Source organism: Sus scrofa, chromosome 3, assembly GCF_000003025.6.
Source record: "Sus scrofa isolate TJ Tabasco breed Duroc chromosome 3, Sscrofa11.1, whole genome shotgun sequence".
Lineage (NCBI taxonomy): Eukaryota > Metazoa > Chordata > Mammalia > Artiodactyla > Suidae > Sus > Sus scrofa.
This window is the reverse complement of record NC_010445.4, coordinates 101,770,767-101,788,216: the sequence shown is the minus strand read 5'-3', so window position 1 is coordinate 101,788,216 and position 17,450 is coordinate 101,770,767. Positions and strand designations below refer to the sequence as shown.

At 35.3% G+C, this 17,450-nt stretch overlaps 1 protein-coding gene across 4 annotated transcripts in view; it reads right to left on the bottom strand.

The window, feature by feature from the left end:
• Positions 1–17,450, bottom strand: part of HNRNPLL (heterogeneous nuclear ribonucleoprotein L like) — a 42,027-nt gene that overhangs the window by 7,140 nt on the left and 17,437 nt on the right. For 3 of the 4 annotated variants that reach the window (XM_021087606.1, XM_021087608.1, XM_021087607.1), the window contains exons 3-8: positions 16,974–17,211; positions 14,938–15,023; positions 12,445–12,541; positions 12,286–12,358; positions 7,970–8,041; positions 2,926–3,143 (exon numbers count right to left, since the gene is read on the bottom strand). In XM_021087606.1, coding sequence (XP_020943265.1) covers positions 2,926–3,143; positions 7,970–8,041; positions 12,286–12,358; positions 12,445–12,541; positions 14,938–15,023; positions 16,974–17,211 — 784 coding nt within the window. The remainder of the gene's footprint in view (positions 1–2,925; positions 3,144–7,969; positions 8,042–12,285; positions 12,359–12,444; positions 12,542–14,937; positions 15,024–16,973; positions 17,212–17,450) is intronic. The other variant, XM_021087609.1, reaches the window with a different exon arrangement.

Here is a 17,450-nt window from a genome sequence, read left to right as displayed (position 1 = left end):
AGAAAACTATAGTTCTATTGTATAGCACACTGAAGAAGAACACAGGGCTACCCTGACTCTTATTTACTAGTTGTATAATCTGGGACAATTTACTTCACTTCTCTGAGCCACAGACATCCCTATAAGATGGAGATAATGATAACATGGCAGGATTCATCTGTATTTATTCACTCAATAAATATTTATTAAGTGCCAATATGTTTTAATAATTAGGCATTGGGGATTTAATGGCAAACATAATAGACATGGTCTTCTTGAAGCTTATACTCTGTTGTTTTTTTTGTTCGTTTTTGTTTTTTTGATGTATCTGAGGCATGTAGACGTTCCCAGGCCACAGCAGTGACAACACCAAATTCTGAACAGCTAGGCCACCAGGGAACTCCTTGTAGCTATTCTAATAGGTAGGTCAGAAATTTTAAAGTAAGTAGTAACTATTAACTATTTAGGGTGCTAGTTAATGCCTTAAGCAATAAACATGATACTATATGAGAAATAATACAAGTGGCCTTGAGATAGCACTGCCAGTAAGAAGGACTGTGCAAGGTGGGGCAATTTAAAAAATAGGCAATACTTTACAAGTTTTCATGACATCTTTGACTGAGGCCATCTTTATCCCTCTTATATTTTTCCAATTTTAGCATACGATGCTATAAGGGTTAGATGGGACAAAGTATGACAATCTTTCAGCATACAGACTACCCCCGGAAAATCCCTCAATAGGTATTAAATACTGCTAACATTCATGACACCTTGGACATTCTTCCTTCTTATCTGTTTGTCTCAAAGGAATAGTGGGAACGTATTTACACAACAAATGCAACACAGCACTTACAGATGTCACTGCAACTATCAATTTTAATAGGCTAACCTAGCATTTTTATACTACACCTGTATTTGAACAAAACTCAGTTGTAGCAGGACAGGACTTTTTAGCTTTTTTTTTTCTTTTCTGTTTTTTATCTTTTTAGGGCCCTACCCGTGGCATATGGAGGTTCCCAGGCTAGAGGTCTAATTGGAGCTGTAGCTGCTGGCCTACGACTCAGCGACAGCAAGGCCAGATCCAAGCCGCATCTGCAACCTACACCACAGCTCAGGGCAATGCCGGATCCTTAACCTACTGAGCAAGGCCAGGGATTGAACCCGTGTGCTCACGGATACTAGTTGGGTTCATTAACCACTGAGCCATGACAAGAACTCCAGAACTTTTCAGCCTTATTTGAAATCAATTGTCTTCTTGTGGGCAAAATTTCTCTCCCTTGATTAATCCAGTAACATCCTACAAATATAATAGTAATTATATAAAATATGTAGTTATTTTACTGGTAAATCTGAAGAAAAAGTTAGAAAAATTAATTATATATAGACCTTTAAAGGATTATGATGGGTTGATTTTAATATATCATAATGTATCACTTAAACTGTTAATATTTTTTGAAACGTAGAATAAGGGAGACTAGAATTATTCAAATAAAATACAGAAAACTTAAATTGTATTAGAAAAAGTAATTTAGGTTTCTAAATCATGAGACAACTTGTTTGTAACACAAACCACAATGATCTAAAGATGCTGATTAAACTGCCTGATTCCAGTTGTCTACAAATGTGAAAAGCATAAACATAAAAATAACACTATGTAAAGAAGGTTAAAATGTACATTAAAGCCCATTTAGTTATCAAGCATGCAGTTCCAAGACCTTATCTAAATAACCGGGTGTCTAAAATAAATGTCTATGTGAAAAAAATCTGAATTACTTTCTCCAGTGTTGCTAAATCTGTCCTACGTATTCTTGGTTAGTTATATAAGCAGAAATATCCCATATGCTATCCTCTAAACCAAATGTGCAATTTTCTTCCTTTCCTTCTTTTCAAAAATTGGTCAAGTAGTTATGTAGAGGAAATGTTTTTTCAGACATTTTCCAAGTTGCTGTATCAGATCAAAGAGGCTTTAAAATTAATGAACTAAGAACTAGGAGTACTAACTCCACTCTCCCCCTCCCACACACATGACTCACACACCTGTACTTTTTTATTGTTATGAAAAGAATACCAAAAATCACTTAAAACAACAGGGAAAGATAACATTACTCCAGTACTGAAACTCAGATTAGCGAATATATCAAATAACTGGTAGCAAGACTACAATCACTTCCCCAGTTACATTTTCCATGAGTCTTTCAAAAACAGTCCAGGGTCTACCTTGTGACAGGGCCTATTCTAAGTACTTGAGAGATAGCAATGAACAAAACATCACAGATCTGGGGAAACCAGAGTTATCTGGTGAAAATAAAGTTATAATTTTAAAGATCTTCAAAATCTGTAAAATTTAAATGTTTTGCTACTTTTTGAGTGTAAGCTTCTGGACAGAAACTTTTGGACATAATCTATCAAAGTGGGTTAGTTTCAAATACTGATTGAGCTAAAAGCATGTTGTTCCTCAGAAGATATTAAAACTCTAGCATTTGGGAGGCAAATATATAAATCTAGAACGCTCCTAAAATTCACGGATGTGGCCAAGCTCTCAGACAAATTTACGTACACCTAGCTCCATGAAGCAACTGTTCTTTTAAAATTCCACAGTTCAACATGTTAAATGCTAGAATTTCTCTAAAATGATTAAAAAAAAAAGTACATAGACTATATATGCCTAAAATATGCTAATAACCAATTAAACTATTTACTGTTTGGACTTCTATTTATATCAGTAATTTTAAAAATAAATTACTGTTGTTTTTAGTACCAACAACCTATTCTGATCACATACCAACAAAATCCAATTTCCAGAATCCTTACCTGATGGATTTTTAGCTTATATGGATCACTACTGAAAGAACTGACATGTTCGTAAATACAAGATATATTCGTAGCCTTTTCAGGTTTTCCTACTACATATCCTAGCAAAAGAAGCTAATATAAAATGAAACTTACCTTTTCAATATTTCCATATAAGCAGAATAGGTTAAAGACTCTTGAACAATTCATTTTTAACTGATGTAATCCACTAACCATCACAACTGAACCAGAGGGATTTCCTCCATGCATGTAAGAGGAAGAAGCCTGTGGCAATGGATAGGCAACAAGCTCAGGTGTATCTCGAGAGCCCATTCTGTAACGACTTGGTAAAGGTAATAACGGACCATGGGATCCTATTAAACAAAACAAAATATAACAAAACTTTAGCAGATACATTTTACCACACATAAAAATAAACTCTTAATATTAGCTAGGTTGATGTATGTCCAAGGAAAACTCAAATGTATGAATATTCAAATATAACCTGTGAGAATTAATAAAAATCTATATTTATTTGCACCAGATCCAATATACATTGACCTGCACACACCTGCATACACCAGACTTTAAGTTCCTAGTTTTAAAAAATAGTAGTTTATCAAAAAAGTATATAAGATCGGGCCATAGAGAGGGGGTAGAAATCAATGTAAAACTTTAGGCCACTGTATATAAATTATACCTCATTAGAAAAAAAAACTTCTGGAGTTTCCGTCGTGGCTCAGTGGTTAATTAATCGGACTAGGAACCATGAGGTTGCGGGTTTGATCCCTGGCCTTGCTCAGTGGGTTAAGGATCCGGCGTTGCTGTGAGCTGTGGTGTAGGTTGCAGATGCGGCTCGGATCCCGCGTTGCTGTGGCTCTGATGTAGGCTGGCAGCTACAGCTCCGATTGGACCCCTAGCCTGGGAACCTCCATATGCCAAGGGAGTGGCCCTAGAAATGGCAAAAAGACAAAAAGACCAAAAAAAAAAAAAAAGAAAGAAAAAAAAAACTTCTGCCAACATTTTTTGGAGAATAATACAATAAAATCTATAGTGAAATCTAGAAAAACATCTTTATACAGATAGAACTAAAAAGGACATCTTTAGTTCCACTGAAAATTTGTCTCCTTGAATATATTTTACTATAATGTACTTTGAGGTTAGTATTTTATTCCCCTGATTATAATTTAGAAAACTAAAACCCTAGATAATACCCCCCCAAGTCAGAGGTATCAGTATTTAGCAACTTCCATTTTTTGAAACATCGAGAATCCAGAAAACAATGCTTGAGTACCTGAAATTGCTGTCATAGAAACACACAAATCTATCTCTTATACTGAGAATCTTTATTAAGAATCAACTTGCTAACTCTAGAGTAGTTCTAAACAACTTTATCTGGTTTTCCCATCCATAACAGATTAGAAGTAAAAAGAAAAACAAAGTTAGAGTGAATGGAATAGACAGGAATGAGGGCGTCTGGAGAAACTATGATACTAAAAGCAGGCATAGGGCAAATTTACAGCAGCAAGAAAAGAGGCAAAAGAATAAGAAAAAGCAACTAAGATGGAGATATGTAACTGAAAAATATAAAGCCACACATCTTAGGTGCTCCTGAGTCAGTGATTACAGAAGGATGTTCTGGGGTGCATTCAAAGATTCACCTTATGTGCAAGAAACCAATCCAAAAACCCAAGTCCTTTCCTCATTTCTCAAGAAGTAAAGATATATAATGCTAATGGCTTTTATTTTTATGTAAGACCAAGGGACACTTTTCATCTACTAAGTGAGTTACTAAGAACTACTATATTTTGGTATCATAGAACATTTTTGCAGCTTATGCAGACTCCAATTCAGTATTCAGTTGTTTAAATATAGCTGCCATTCATAACAACACAGCAACACTACCACTGAACAAATGTAAACATAGTGTGAGTTTCTGCAATTTTATGGAGGCATACTTTATCAATATACCATCATCAGTATTGCCTTAAATTGATCATGGTTTTCAAGGACTCTTATTGCTGCTTATCATAGTTTATCAAAACAATCAATACAGCTGATGGTGAGTTACTTGTTAGTAATCATATATATTTTGGCCTCTAATTTAGGCTACTATACATATACTGAGGTCAAATATCAAATATTTTTTTTTGGCTGCACCAGTGACATATGAAGTTCCCAGGCCAGGGATCAAACCCAAGTCACAGCCCAATCCTTAAACAGCTGGGCCACTAGAAAGCTCTCAAATATCAACCATTCTTACACCTATTGCAAATATATGTATACATATTATACTCCACCCACTCCCACTACTACCATATGCTTTGACATGTTACTATTATCACTAAATTTTTTCACAGAAAGGGGAAAAATGTACAATAGATGGGCAGTGGAAACTTCCACACTGCTTAAATTGACCAAGATCCCAGAATTCTTTGAGATCTACTGCCATAGGTTAACAATCAAACTCAGTGCAAAAAGATACCTGATGTTTATAATTACGACATTGCATTAGGATTAAGTTACATTATTTACACTATTTAAATTATTACCTGTATTAAGAAGGAAAAAAATATCTTAGAAGCTTTCTATACTAAGTAGTTCATACAAAAAGTTTTGGTGTTTCAGGCTTTTAAAAATTCACTTATGTGGAGAAATGCTATATATATGGTATTCTGAACATTTTGAAGGCCTTTCCCATCTTTGATACTTCAAAATCTTTGGTCCAGGAACCATATGAAAGATGCTAGCAATTAATATACAGATTTTTCTTGGACTCAGAGCAGAAAAATCTGTACATTCTTTTTTGCCACTTTTCAAGTATGAGGGCTTCTACTAGTTCGTCTCCTAGAGCTGGGCTTTCCGAATTAAAAGACCTAATGAATTGTGAAAGTATAGATTTATACTGCTATTATAAACTAATGAATACATTTATTAATCTACTAAATAAACCTTTTCCATTCCTTCTTTCTCACATATCATCACAAAGGAAAAACCACCTATGATATGACGCCAAAATGCAAATACACTTGTTTTGCTGAACTGTTTATCTGAAGGGATACAGCTATGATTTAAAGCATTTGTAAAAAGGCTCAATATCATTAACACTCATTCCCATCTGTGCTTTTTCCCCAATTTCCTCATCTTACTTCTCTCCTCGACCAATCCTTATTCACCTCTCTCTCTTATACCCTATTCTGCTTACTTCCCTAAGAAAAAAGAACAAGTTTTCCTGAGTTAAATGTTTCAGTGGGCATAGCTCGGAACGGACACCCCTATACAACCCCACGACAACCACTCTTCCTCAGCAAGACTCTCCAGAACCTGAATGATCCCTATTTAACAAGTGTCATTCCAAAGAATTTTGCGCCTCTCTTTTTAAGGAAGCTTACAAATTTAAAATTTATATATATATACACATAAACACTAAATAAATTAGGGCACGAAACAAAGAATTTCACAATAGGCTTTAAAAAATAAAGTTCCAGGATATAATATATTCTTGTTTATGTAATTTTTCACATATTCTATAAGAGAAGGCAAACCTAAAAAGCCATACTGAGAAAACACTCTGTGTCAACACTGCACTACAATAGAGTTCTTTGTCCTTCATATGTATTTTCACAGATTTTTCTAACCCCCTTTGGCAGAACATTTAACTGGTTAATTTTTCGCCTTAAGCTGACTGCCATGATACATTTATATACTCTTCGGCACACTACGAACTTTTGATTAGTCACTCTTTTGTAACTTTCCATTAAACAAGGTTAAGTAGGTTCCTAATAAGTGTTTCTTTACTCAGGATCAGATCTACTCATATGACCGTATTTATTATTCACTCTGTTAAAGAAACAACTAAGAAAAATGATCAAGGAACACAATAAAATGTCTGCAATAAGATTTTCATTTTATAACACATTTACTGTTCTGACATAACCACAGACTATTTCTTTTTTCTTTTCTTTTCTTTTTTTTTTTTTTTTTTTTTTGGTCTTTTTGAGGGCTGCACCCAAGGCATTTGGAGGTTCCCAGACTAGGGGTCTAATCAGAGTTGTTGTTGCCAGCCTACACCATAGCCACAGCAACGCAGGATCCGAGCCACGTCTCCAACCTATACCACAGCTCACAGCAACGACAGATCCTTAACCCACTGAGAGAGGCCAGGGATCGAACCTGCAACCTCATGGTTCCTAGTCAGATTTATTTACGCTGCACCACGGCGGGAACTCCAACATAGACTATTTCAATCTCTTCTTCAATATATACTACGGAAACTTGAACAAATACACACACACTAAATTCCTAGAATGAAAATAAAGACTCAGGAAATAAGCTAAAACTCACAGCTAAGAATGGTCACCAAACATGTATACAACTGAAAACATTTCAGACAACAGGCAATACTGGGGGCTTTTTCAGTAATAAATCCCAAGAGTACAATACAGCAATTTCTATTTTCTACTACTCCTAATAGTACTTCTAATTATACTTCTACTTTAAACCACAGGATAGGTGGAGTCAATAACTACTGCTAAAAACTACAAAAACTCTAAAACATACAACTAACAACCAGTTAAGTTTTATCAATTACAATTTTCAACATCTACTTACAAAGGCAACAGTCTGATACCTAACTTTTTCCTGGGGAAGATTATTATTCTAGGTTTCATAATCTTATCAACATAGCAAACATTAAAACTAAGAAGTTTTTTAAAAAAGAATTAAATATTAACTTAACCAAAGCTGAAGTACCAACTGTAAAACTAAAAGAATTAAGGATCTAACCAAAAACATGTTTCCTTTCAACAAATACCCCACTCTCTCTGCCTTTATTATTCAAAATTCCTCTTTGTTCATAATTGCTAGAATGAAAGAAAAGACACTTACTGAACTATAATTCTTTTTGGCCCTCTAACAGACCAGAGCCCATTACTAATCAAAACAAAATATAATGGTAAAAAGGCTTTCAATCCCAACCAAAAGCTCTCAGTTATCTCAAAGATTGCGTGATATAACAATAGCCTAAGAAAACAAAGGCTTTTGGACCACTCCTTTGGAATACATTTATAAGGGGCTGATCCCATAAACCAAGTCAGGTGAGCAGGAAAAACAGAGACAAGGATTGTGCCATTCTTCATCAGAAATGCAAAAATTCTAATAGTTTGTCTATACTACCTTCCTTCTGCCTTGACAAACTTACCATAGCCATCATGTCTAAACGAAGAAGGGTGTTCTCCCAAAATGGCTTGTCTCTGGCGACCCTTTCCTCTATCTGACACAAAAGTAGAAACATGGTTTTAACAATTTTGACCCAAGTACTTAACAGAGTTCTCACATGGGAAACACCCATTCAAAACATCCATTACAATTCATAAAAATGCAATTCCGGGTTAATGTTAAACATCCATTCATATCCAATTTAAATACAAACACCAAAAGTTTAAGAAAATAATTCTATCTAACAAACGCCACTTAACTTGAAAATATCTTTTTGGCAAATGCCAAATACAATCACACTTTCAAATTTAAGGAAAGAATGGATACTTTTCAGAAAGTGAATGTACACAATGCTAGAGTTTGACACTGTACAGAAGTTTTTACCAATACACGTCTTTAAAACAAGCTTTAAGTGCAGTACTTTTGAAAGACAGTACCTGATGCATACTATTAGCTTCAACAGCAACACATTTTCAAAGTGGGCTTCTTTCAAGAAGTTCAGCATAAGCCAACAACAACCTGTATTACATGGTTTCACAATCAGTAAACACAGAGTATTTTGTATGTATATACACATATTTACAAACACCTACTGACTTGAGAGCTGGAAATTTGCACATCACTGGCCCATATTGTATCATGGATTAGTCATTGTCTACAGACCTTAACACCAGGCAGAACTAGGAGCACCACCCCCAAAGTTTAAAAATGCCAAGTTAAAGCTAACCAAGGGGGCTACATTATTGGATGAGAGTACTACAATACTTCTAAAGGATAATTTTTATGCTAGCTACATTTTTAGGGATGGCATGCCAATTTTCCCAAATCAGACATCAGTTAAAAAATTGCTTCAAAGTTTCTAAAATAGCACTTCTTATGTTAGTTATTAAATTTTAAAAATCAATGCATAGTACTAGAAAGTTTGCTGATCAAATTATACCTTTCAATAAGATTCTTTTTAATGTATCTTAAGAGTCTGGTCATTCTAATCTTTGAAAATTCAAAAAAGAAAGGCTTTCTATATATCCTTAGTCACCTAAACAAATGAGGTTTATGGGAGATGAGAAATGCTTTAATTTTCACTTCAGTCTACAGAAGTATTGTTTTAATTACCTATTCCAAGTTATCATAGATTGAAAGGGTCCTAGGAGGTCATCAAGTTCAACTTTTATTCAATGTAAAAATTCTCTTTACATCATCCCTGGGACCATCTACCTCTGCTTACCCAACACCAGTAACTTGAGGTAACTACTTTTCCTCACATTTTCAGTTAGTCCTAAATCATGAGAAAATGTTTATACCATATAGAATTTTGTCCTCTCCATATATTCTACTCCATTCTGGGACCCACAGCCTTACTTATTACTCAACCTTTCTCCAAAACCTCTTTCAAACGCTTAGAAGTTATTATGCTCTTCCCTCCATTTCCCCAGTCATTTCTTCTCCAGTCTAAATACTCACAATTCCTTCTTTCCAATCAATACATAACTTCCAGCATCATCATTTAAGTCTCACTCCTCTTCAATCAACCCATCTACTAATTCATTCTGCTAACATTCCTCTGCTTAAGCATGCTACCAAATGTTAAATATTAAGTCCTTTTCTGATCTGGATCTTAAACCAAAATCACCGTAATGTCTTCATGACTCAGTTTTATTGACAGAGTTAACTGTGTACTATAAAGGAAAAAGCCCTGGATTGGGAATCAGAAGATTTCAGCTTAACCACTAATTTGCTATATAATCACAGAAATCTTCATTCATAAAATGAAGGAGTTGGTGTACATGATTTCTAAGATATTTTTCAGCTAAACATTCTCACTGTTAATAATTCTCTTTATTGGAAGCATTCACTACTTAATACAAGGTCACATAAAGGAGTGAAGAAAAGTCGAACACTGAATAATATATCAGTCTATAAACAGTAGTTTACTGTAAACTTTCATGGATTCATCTGAAATCTGATGGAAGCTTTGGACCCTTTCTCTCCCAAAGATGCAAATATACACAAGTTCTGCCTAACATCTCTGGAGGGAGTCTCTGGAGTCTAAGCTAAGAATTCTTGATACTAAAATATAATTTGAGCTGAAAAGAACTTTTGAAAAATGAGGTTATATTTATAAAAGCACTCTTTTTTTTTCTCCCCTTTGGTAGAAAAAGTTACAATTCAATGCCAACTTGAGTGGATGCTGAAATCACTACAAAAACAAACAAACAAAAAATAAACTGCTATAGTCTCATCACATAAATATCTGTAAGGAATGAGAAAACAAGAATTTTCCCTCAAAAGCATAACCAACTAAATTTCTGTTTTACCTCCTTTAATTATATTTCCCTATTTAAATATCCACCTTACACATTTCTAAAATTTTCTAACTATAATTTCTTGTATGAAGATCTAATCTAAGCTGACTGTAAACTTTAGACCTTTTAAAAGAATAGATGTAAACACTATTAAAATAAAAAGCTTATCTATAAATGTTTTAAGAGACATTAAAAGAAATACAACCAGAACGCACTATTTCAAATGAGTTTTTTTTTTTTTAAGCCAACAACTGAATGTTCAATAACTGACTGTAATTTGAGAGAAGTGAGAGATTTCTCATCAACCACCTGTTCTGTTGTTTGAGCACTAAAGCTTCATTTTCCAGTACTGTATTCAACTTTACCAAGCCTATGCCAAGCAGATTTCTGTGAGTAGTAAAAAATGTGGGGTCCAGCCAAGCTGCACTATCAAACAAACCTGTCTGCAACCCCATGCATAAGACAAGATGATTTCCTGAGAACAGAGAATTAAAGGGGTTAATCATCCAAAAGTCCTAAATACCTGAACATGAAAGGATCACCGCACTGTCTCCTTTTGGCAAGAATATATGCACTATGGAGTCCCTACTGCCCAAGATATTTTGGATGCCATAAAAATGTTTCCTAATTTATTGACTTCTAAAGGCATACTCATCTTGGTGAGTTTTTCCAACATATGGTTCAAACACTGATATTGTAGTGAAGATGTAGCCAATACTGCAGCCCCCTTGTTTTTACAAGATCCACACTTTGATTTATATATTCCAGAATTGCCACACAGTTGAACAATTTTATCAGTCAAATCTATGCTCATGAAATCTAGCATTTAGAAGTTATAGGTGAAAATGCATCTCAAATGAAATGCTCTTATTTTCAGATTTGTCGAGTTCAAATAAATTCTACCTTGAACAGACATGTTAATTTCACCTCCATTTGAAATGTCAAAATTTCTAGTTACACAAATTAACATGAGTAATAACCTTAAACTGTTACAAAAAGTGACAACTTATAAACAGCCACTTTACAAAAATCAAACCACACAGAAAATAGTCTTTTACATATAATGCACCTTTTCATCATTATGTTATTCTCATCAAATGTCCACAATTGAGAAAAACAAACAAAATATAAATAAATAAACAAAAGTGCAGCAAGTCTGCACCTTTCTAATCCTTTTCTCTTTTATCTGTGTGGATTGGTTGAGCATTATAATTCCCAAGACCTGTAGATAAATTGGCCCTGTCTATCTGTCAATTAACAATTTGAATCTAAGCTGCAAACAGTTACAGCAATGGGCATTAAGATTTACAACATGGTAGATAAAATCTAGTATCCGTTAGTGAGAAGTTTTAAATTCTACATCTGAAACCTTAAGGGAAATCAAACCAATATATACATACAACTTGAATAAATGGGCACAGTCTATCATGGTATTCTTCCCATGCAAGTCTGAAGTACTGTTAAGTGTCCTCCTTTAAAAACTTGGGGTGATGGTGCATGCAGTATGCAGTCAAGGTGAATTGCAAGTCTGAGTTTTTCAGAGGGCTTTTTGCTGATGCCGATGTTGTGCATGATGAAGTGTAGAGTCAGCCTGCTGGAGTCCTCTATCCTTCTTAATGCCTCGTCCAGCTTGGGGGAAAAGTCCTTTCCATAGAGAAGCAGTGTGCAAGTTTGAAGTTTGTAAGGAATATTCTGAATCAGTTTCCTCTCCTCCAAAGAGAGAGAGCTGCTTGGAGAAATGCAAGTCCTTGAACTGCGGGCGTGCCTGTATGTGTGGGCTTCTTGTTGAACTAATTATCAATAACTCAGTACATACCAGTAGGGGGCACTAATGTTCAAGATTCTTTTCCAGCCTTACAAGGCCTTTTGCAACAAATGCTTCACCAACAAGGTTTTCATTTGAAAGAACTAGCTCATTTCAGGAAAAAGGAATCTAACTGCATGTAAAAATTCGTCAGCAGATGTAAGTACATTCTAAAACGCATAAAATACTTACCTCGTCTCCCCAAATATGGTTTAGTGTAGTCCCAACTGTCATTGTCATTCCTAATAACATTTAGACGAGTTGGCTGTTAAGATTAAAAAGAAAATAAATTCAAATTGTATATCCAAAGCATAAATATTTCTTTGGTGAAGTGTTGAAAAAAATATTTACCCTTGCATATTCAATTTTTAGGGTGCAACATCCCGCATATATATCTGCTCCATTGAGTGCTGCTTTAGCTTTCTGGGCACAAAGGACTGATTCAAACATAAGCTCTGTTAAGGAAATTTGGTTTAAGATGTCCAATATTTATAATTATTCACACTCTAACAGACTGAAAAAAATCAGAAATAATTATCTCACTCTTAGAAATGCTTTACCAGATAAAATTTCTAGATGAATTTTAGTAGAATTTATTTTTAAGATCAAGGGTACCAAAGAAAACATTATACAAAAACATACAACCAAACTACACTACCTACATTAATCCTTCTAGGTCATCAGAAGCACTTTATAAATTGGGGGGTGGGGAGGAGTTCCCTTTGTGGCACAGCAGAAACGAATCCGACTAGGAACCATGAGGTTGCAGGTTCGATCCCTGGCCTTGTTCAGTGGGTTAAGGATCTGGCATTGCCGTGAGCTGTGGTGTAGGTCGCAGATGCAGCTCAGATCTGATGTGGCTGTGGCTGTGATGTAGGCAGGCAGCTGTAGCTCCAAATCAACTCCTAGCCTGGGAACCTCCATATGGCGCAGGTGTGGCCCTAAAAAGAATAAAATAAATAAATAAATTGGGGAGGGGGAAGGAAAAGGAAGAATGGCACATGGTCTCATTCCCTAGCAAAAGCTGCTATCTTAAAACAGGAAATATTTTACACTTAAAGTAGGAAGAACATTATAAAGAATCAATATAATACAAAATAAATACTTGATTTTTTAAATATATTTCTGAGAAGGCAGGGTTTATAATCATTTATCTTCATTTTATTGGCTTTTAAAAATTACTTAGGAGTTCTCATTGTTGCTCAGCAAGTTACAAACCCAATTACTATCCATGAGAATGCAAGTTTGATCCCTGGCCTCGCTCAGTGGGTTAAGGATCCAGCGTTGCTGTGAGCTGTGGTGTAGGCCGCAGACACAGCTTGGATCTGGTGCTGCTGTGGCTGTGTTTCAAGCTGGCAGCTGCAGCTGTGATTTGACCCCTAGCCTGGGAACTTCCACATACTGCAGGTGCAGCCCTAAAACGCAAAAAACAAACAAAAAAACAAACAAAAAAACTTAAGGCTTTAATTGTTTAAAAAAAAAAAATTGGGCATAATAAAGAATCACTGTGGAGGTGCTGATTTATTCCCCGGCCCTGCACAGTGGATTAAAGGATCCAGTGTTTTTACAATCGTGACTTGGATTCAATCCCTGGCCCAGGAACTTCCATATGCTGCAGTTACGGCCATAAAATAAAAAGAAATTTTAAAAAAGTCAAACTACAAAAGTCATTTAAAAAAAAAGCAGGAGTTCCCGTCGTGGCGCAGTGGTTAACGAATCCGACTAGAAACCATGAGATTGCGGGTCTGGTCCCTGCCCTTGCTCAGTGGGTTAATAATCCGGCATTGCCATGAGCTGTGGTGTAGGTTGCAGACACAGCTCGGATCCCGTGTTGCTGTGGCTCTGGCATAGGCCCGTGGCTGCAGCTCCAATTCGACCCCTAGCCTGGGAATCTCCATATGCCGCAGGAGCGGCCCAAAGAAATAGCAAAAAGACAAAAAAAAAAAAAAAAAAAAAGAGCAAAAACACCTTGCCATAAGTAAGCACCATTAAGAGTTCGTTGTACATCCCCACCTTTTTCTATACATATACATGTACATACAGATTAGGGATTTTTTTTTTTTTTTTTTAGGGCAGAACCCAAGGCATATGAAGTTTCCAGGCTAGGGGTCGAAGCAGAGCTACAGCTTCTGACCTAGGCCACAGTCTCAGCCACTCAGGATCTGAGCTGCTTCTGCAGCCTACACCACAGCTCATGGCGATGCCAGATCCTTAACCCACCAAGCGAGGCCAGGTATCAAACCTGCATCCTCATGGACCCTAATTGGGTTTGTTAACTGCTGAGCCACAAAGGGAACTCCTAGGGAATTTTTAAATTATTTTTTACAATGAATTGTACTATATGTACTATTTTGCAACTTCTTTTTACTCAACAAATAACAAAATTTAACATAGAGAAGCAGGTCTTACATAAACCACAACCATTTAAAAGATTCGATGAAGGCACAAAGGTTCTACTAACTCCAATATTTTGATACTTCCAAACTACCTATTTTAAAGAGAGATTCAGAAAAGTCAGTTTGGGATAAATTTCAAAAAGATACAAGTGTACGTATTATAAAATACTGTTACCCCCCCACACACTAAAAAGGCAAAGCACACTGTAAGATGAAGCACCGAACTATTTTACGGTAACAAGTTATTTTTAATCAAAAATACTAATATTTAAAAGAAAAAGTAAAATTCTCTACGGGTACTACTGTTTCATTTTTTAAAACAGACAGGAGACATGGGGGACAGTGAGGGAGAATAAACACTGCTTGTCTAGAAATGATTAAGCAGGAAAAGATCCATATTACATAACGTTCATATACATCAATTTAAAAATTTACAAATAAAGGATATTCAACCATTGCTTGTATCCCATTTCTCTTAAATATAACAATACGTTGCACTTTTCCAACAGGATTGCATACAGTATATAAAACATCCTACGAAGGAAAGAAAATAAGACATCACATTTTATATTTAGAAAAACGAAAAAGCTATCCTGCTTTGTTTTATTTTAAAAAAAACCTCGAGATGTCATTTCTACTAAGCACTAAATTAAACTTTTAAAAATGTTACACTTTAATAAATCTAAAGTTATTTCCTCATCTACACTCATTGAAGTTCCAATGAAACATTTAGAAAGTATTATTACTTTTTTATTTCCTAAATGAATCTTCAATTTTTTTTAAACAGGTGCCTAAAACAATCTCTGACAATACACAATAAAACAAAACTGTAATCAATTACTTTTTTTCCAAATGTGACTCTGAAATGCTTAATATCATAATTACTTAAAAACTATAGTAATAAATATTTATTACAGAGTAGTAGTAGAACAACTTAGTTTTGTTTTTGTTTTTAGTATTTATTTTTCGAGGACAAGAGCTATAGAGAAAAGACCCACAGAAGCTCATTTATATAGTGCTAAGTTTCACCAAACAAGATGCCTGAATCATCTAAGAGACCCCCTTAGGAATAATTCTTCAACCTTCAAATTTCCTTCTTTTTGTTAATGGCTTGCACCTATGATATATGGAGGTTCTAGGACCAGGGATGGAATCCAAGCCACAGCTGCAACCTATGCCACAGTTGCAGCAGCACTGGATCTTTAACCCATTGTGCCACAGCAGGAACTCCCAACTTTCAAATTTCTTGAGCACCTACAATTATACAGCCACACCGTTAGGTAGTAAGAATACAAAAAACAAATCAGAGTGCTTGTAGAAGTTATACTGTTTTTCTCAAAACACAAAATATTGTAAAAATATTAATACTGCTTATTAAGACTAAATATTACAAAAGTAAATTGATAATGTCTAATTAAATTTAGTGTCCTAAGCTTTGTTTTAAGTTTATGTCCCAATATAATATATTCTTTCTAGAAATCATACTGAATGAAGCTCCTCTTATTGTACCATTCTATTTATTACAAAAATCAAATGTTCTTGTCACTGGCTTATTATTAAACAGCATGTGACTCTTACAAACTAGAAAACTCAACTTGTTCAGGATATGAATCCTTTTTAAAATTCTTCCAATCACTTTTTTAAAGAGTGAAGAAGAAAATTTAAAGTAAATCAGATATGTTTTTAACAAACTATCTGTAAACAGCTTGCACTATGGGATTCTGTCACCTAGCAGATGCTCTTCATACTTATGCAGGCATATGAGTAAGAGATTTCTTGGATCATTTCCAACAAGTCCATCTCATACTTCATTATCAAAAAGAGAATTAACAGTGATGCTAAATAATAAAAAAATTTTAAATGGGCTTATATAATTATGACAATCATGCTTCTGACCTTTTGACAGCTTCAGTGCTCACCATTGCTTTGTTCATGAAACTTGATAAGCAAAATTAAAATTAATTTTAATAATTCTTTTTGGAGTTCCCATCACGGCTCAGTAGTTAACGAACCCGACTAGCATCCATGAGGAGTCGGGTTCAATCTCTGGCCTCACTCAGCAGGTTAAAGATCTGGCACTGCCGTGAGCTGTGTTGTAAGTCACAGACGTGGCTTGGATTCCGAGTTGCAGTGGCTGTGGTGTAGGCCGGCATCTACTCCTACCCTGGGAACCTCCATATGCCACGGGGGCAGCCCTAAAAAAAACAAAAGAAAATAATAATAATTTTTTTTAAAAAACTCACTATTTTCATATAAGTAGATGGCAATGACAAAAACTACAGGTTGGTCACTCACAGCAAATTCTAATATAATTTCTAATTTAGTGGAGTTCTTGCACAGTGGATTAAAGATACAGCGTTGCTGCAGCTGTGACTTGGATTCAAGCCTGGCCCAGGAACTTCCATATGCCCTGAACGCAGGTGAAAAAGAAAAAAAAAAAAGGTTTCTCATTCTTAATTTAGTTTGTATTACTAAAATACATACCACTGTAATTGGATAAAGAGGATTCTGAATTGAGAGCAGAAGAACTTTGTTGCCTCCTGATGGATCATCAGTATTTCCTGGCCGAGTGATCCTTTTGCTTGTAGAGTAGTTGAAAAAAGCCTGCTGACCAGCTATGTACACGGGTTCATCTGCAGCAAACGTCACACATTCTTTGGCACTATCTATGTTCTCAAATTCCACTAGAGCCTGCCGTTTAAATGGCATCATCATCACATAGCTGAAAGGGAGATTGGGAAAGAATAATATAGCAAGTTCAGTTAACATTATTTCCCCAATCAAGTAGAAGCAGATTTTAATAAACATGTGTCAAATCATACAGACCAGTTATCTTCACTACCTGTATCCAATGCTAGTCAACTCTTAACTTGTCCAAATAAACTGTGGTATTTGGATACCACAGGTATCCACAGGTAGATGGTGCACATTTGAAAACTCCTCCTATGATTGAAAGCTTTT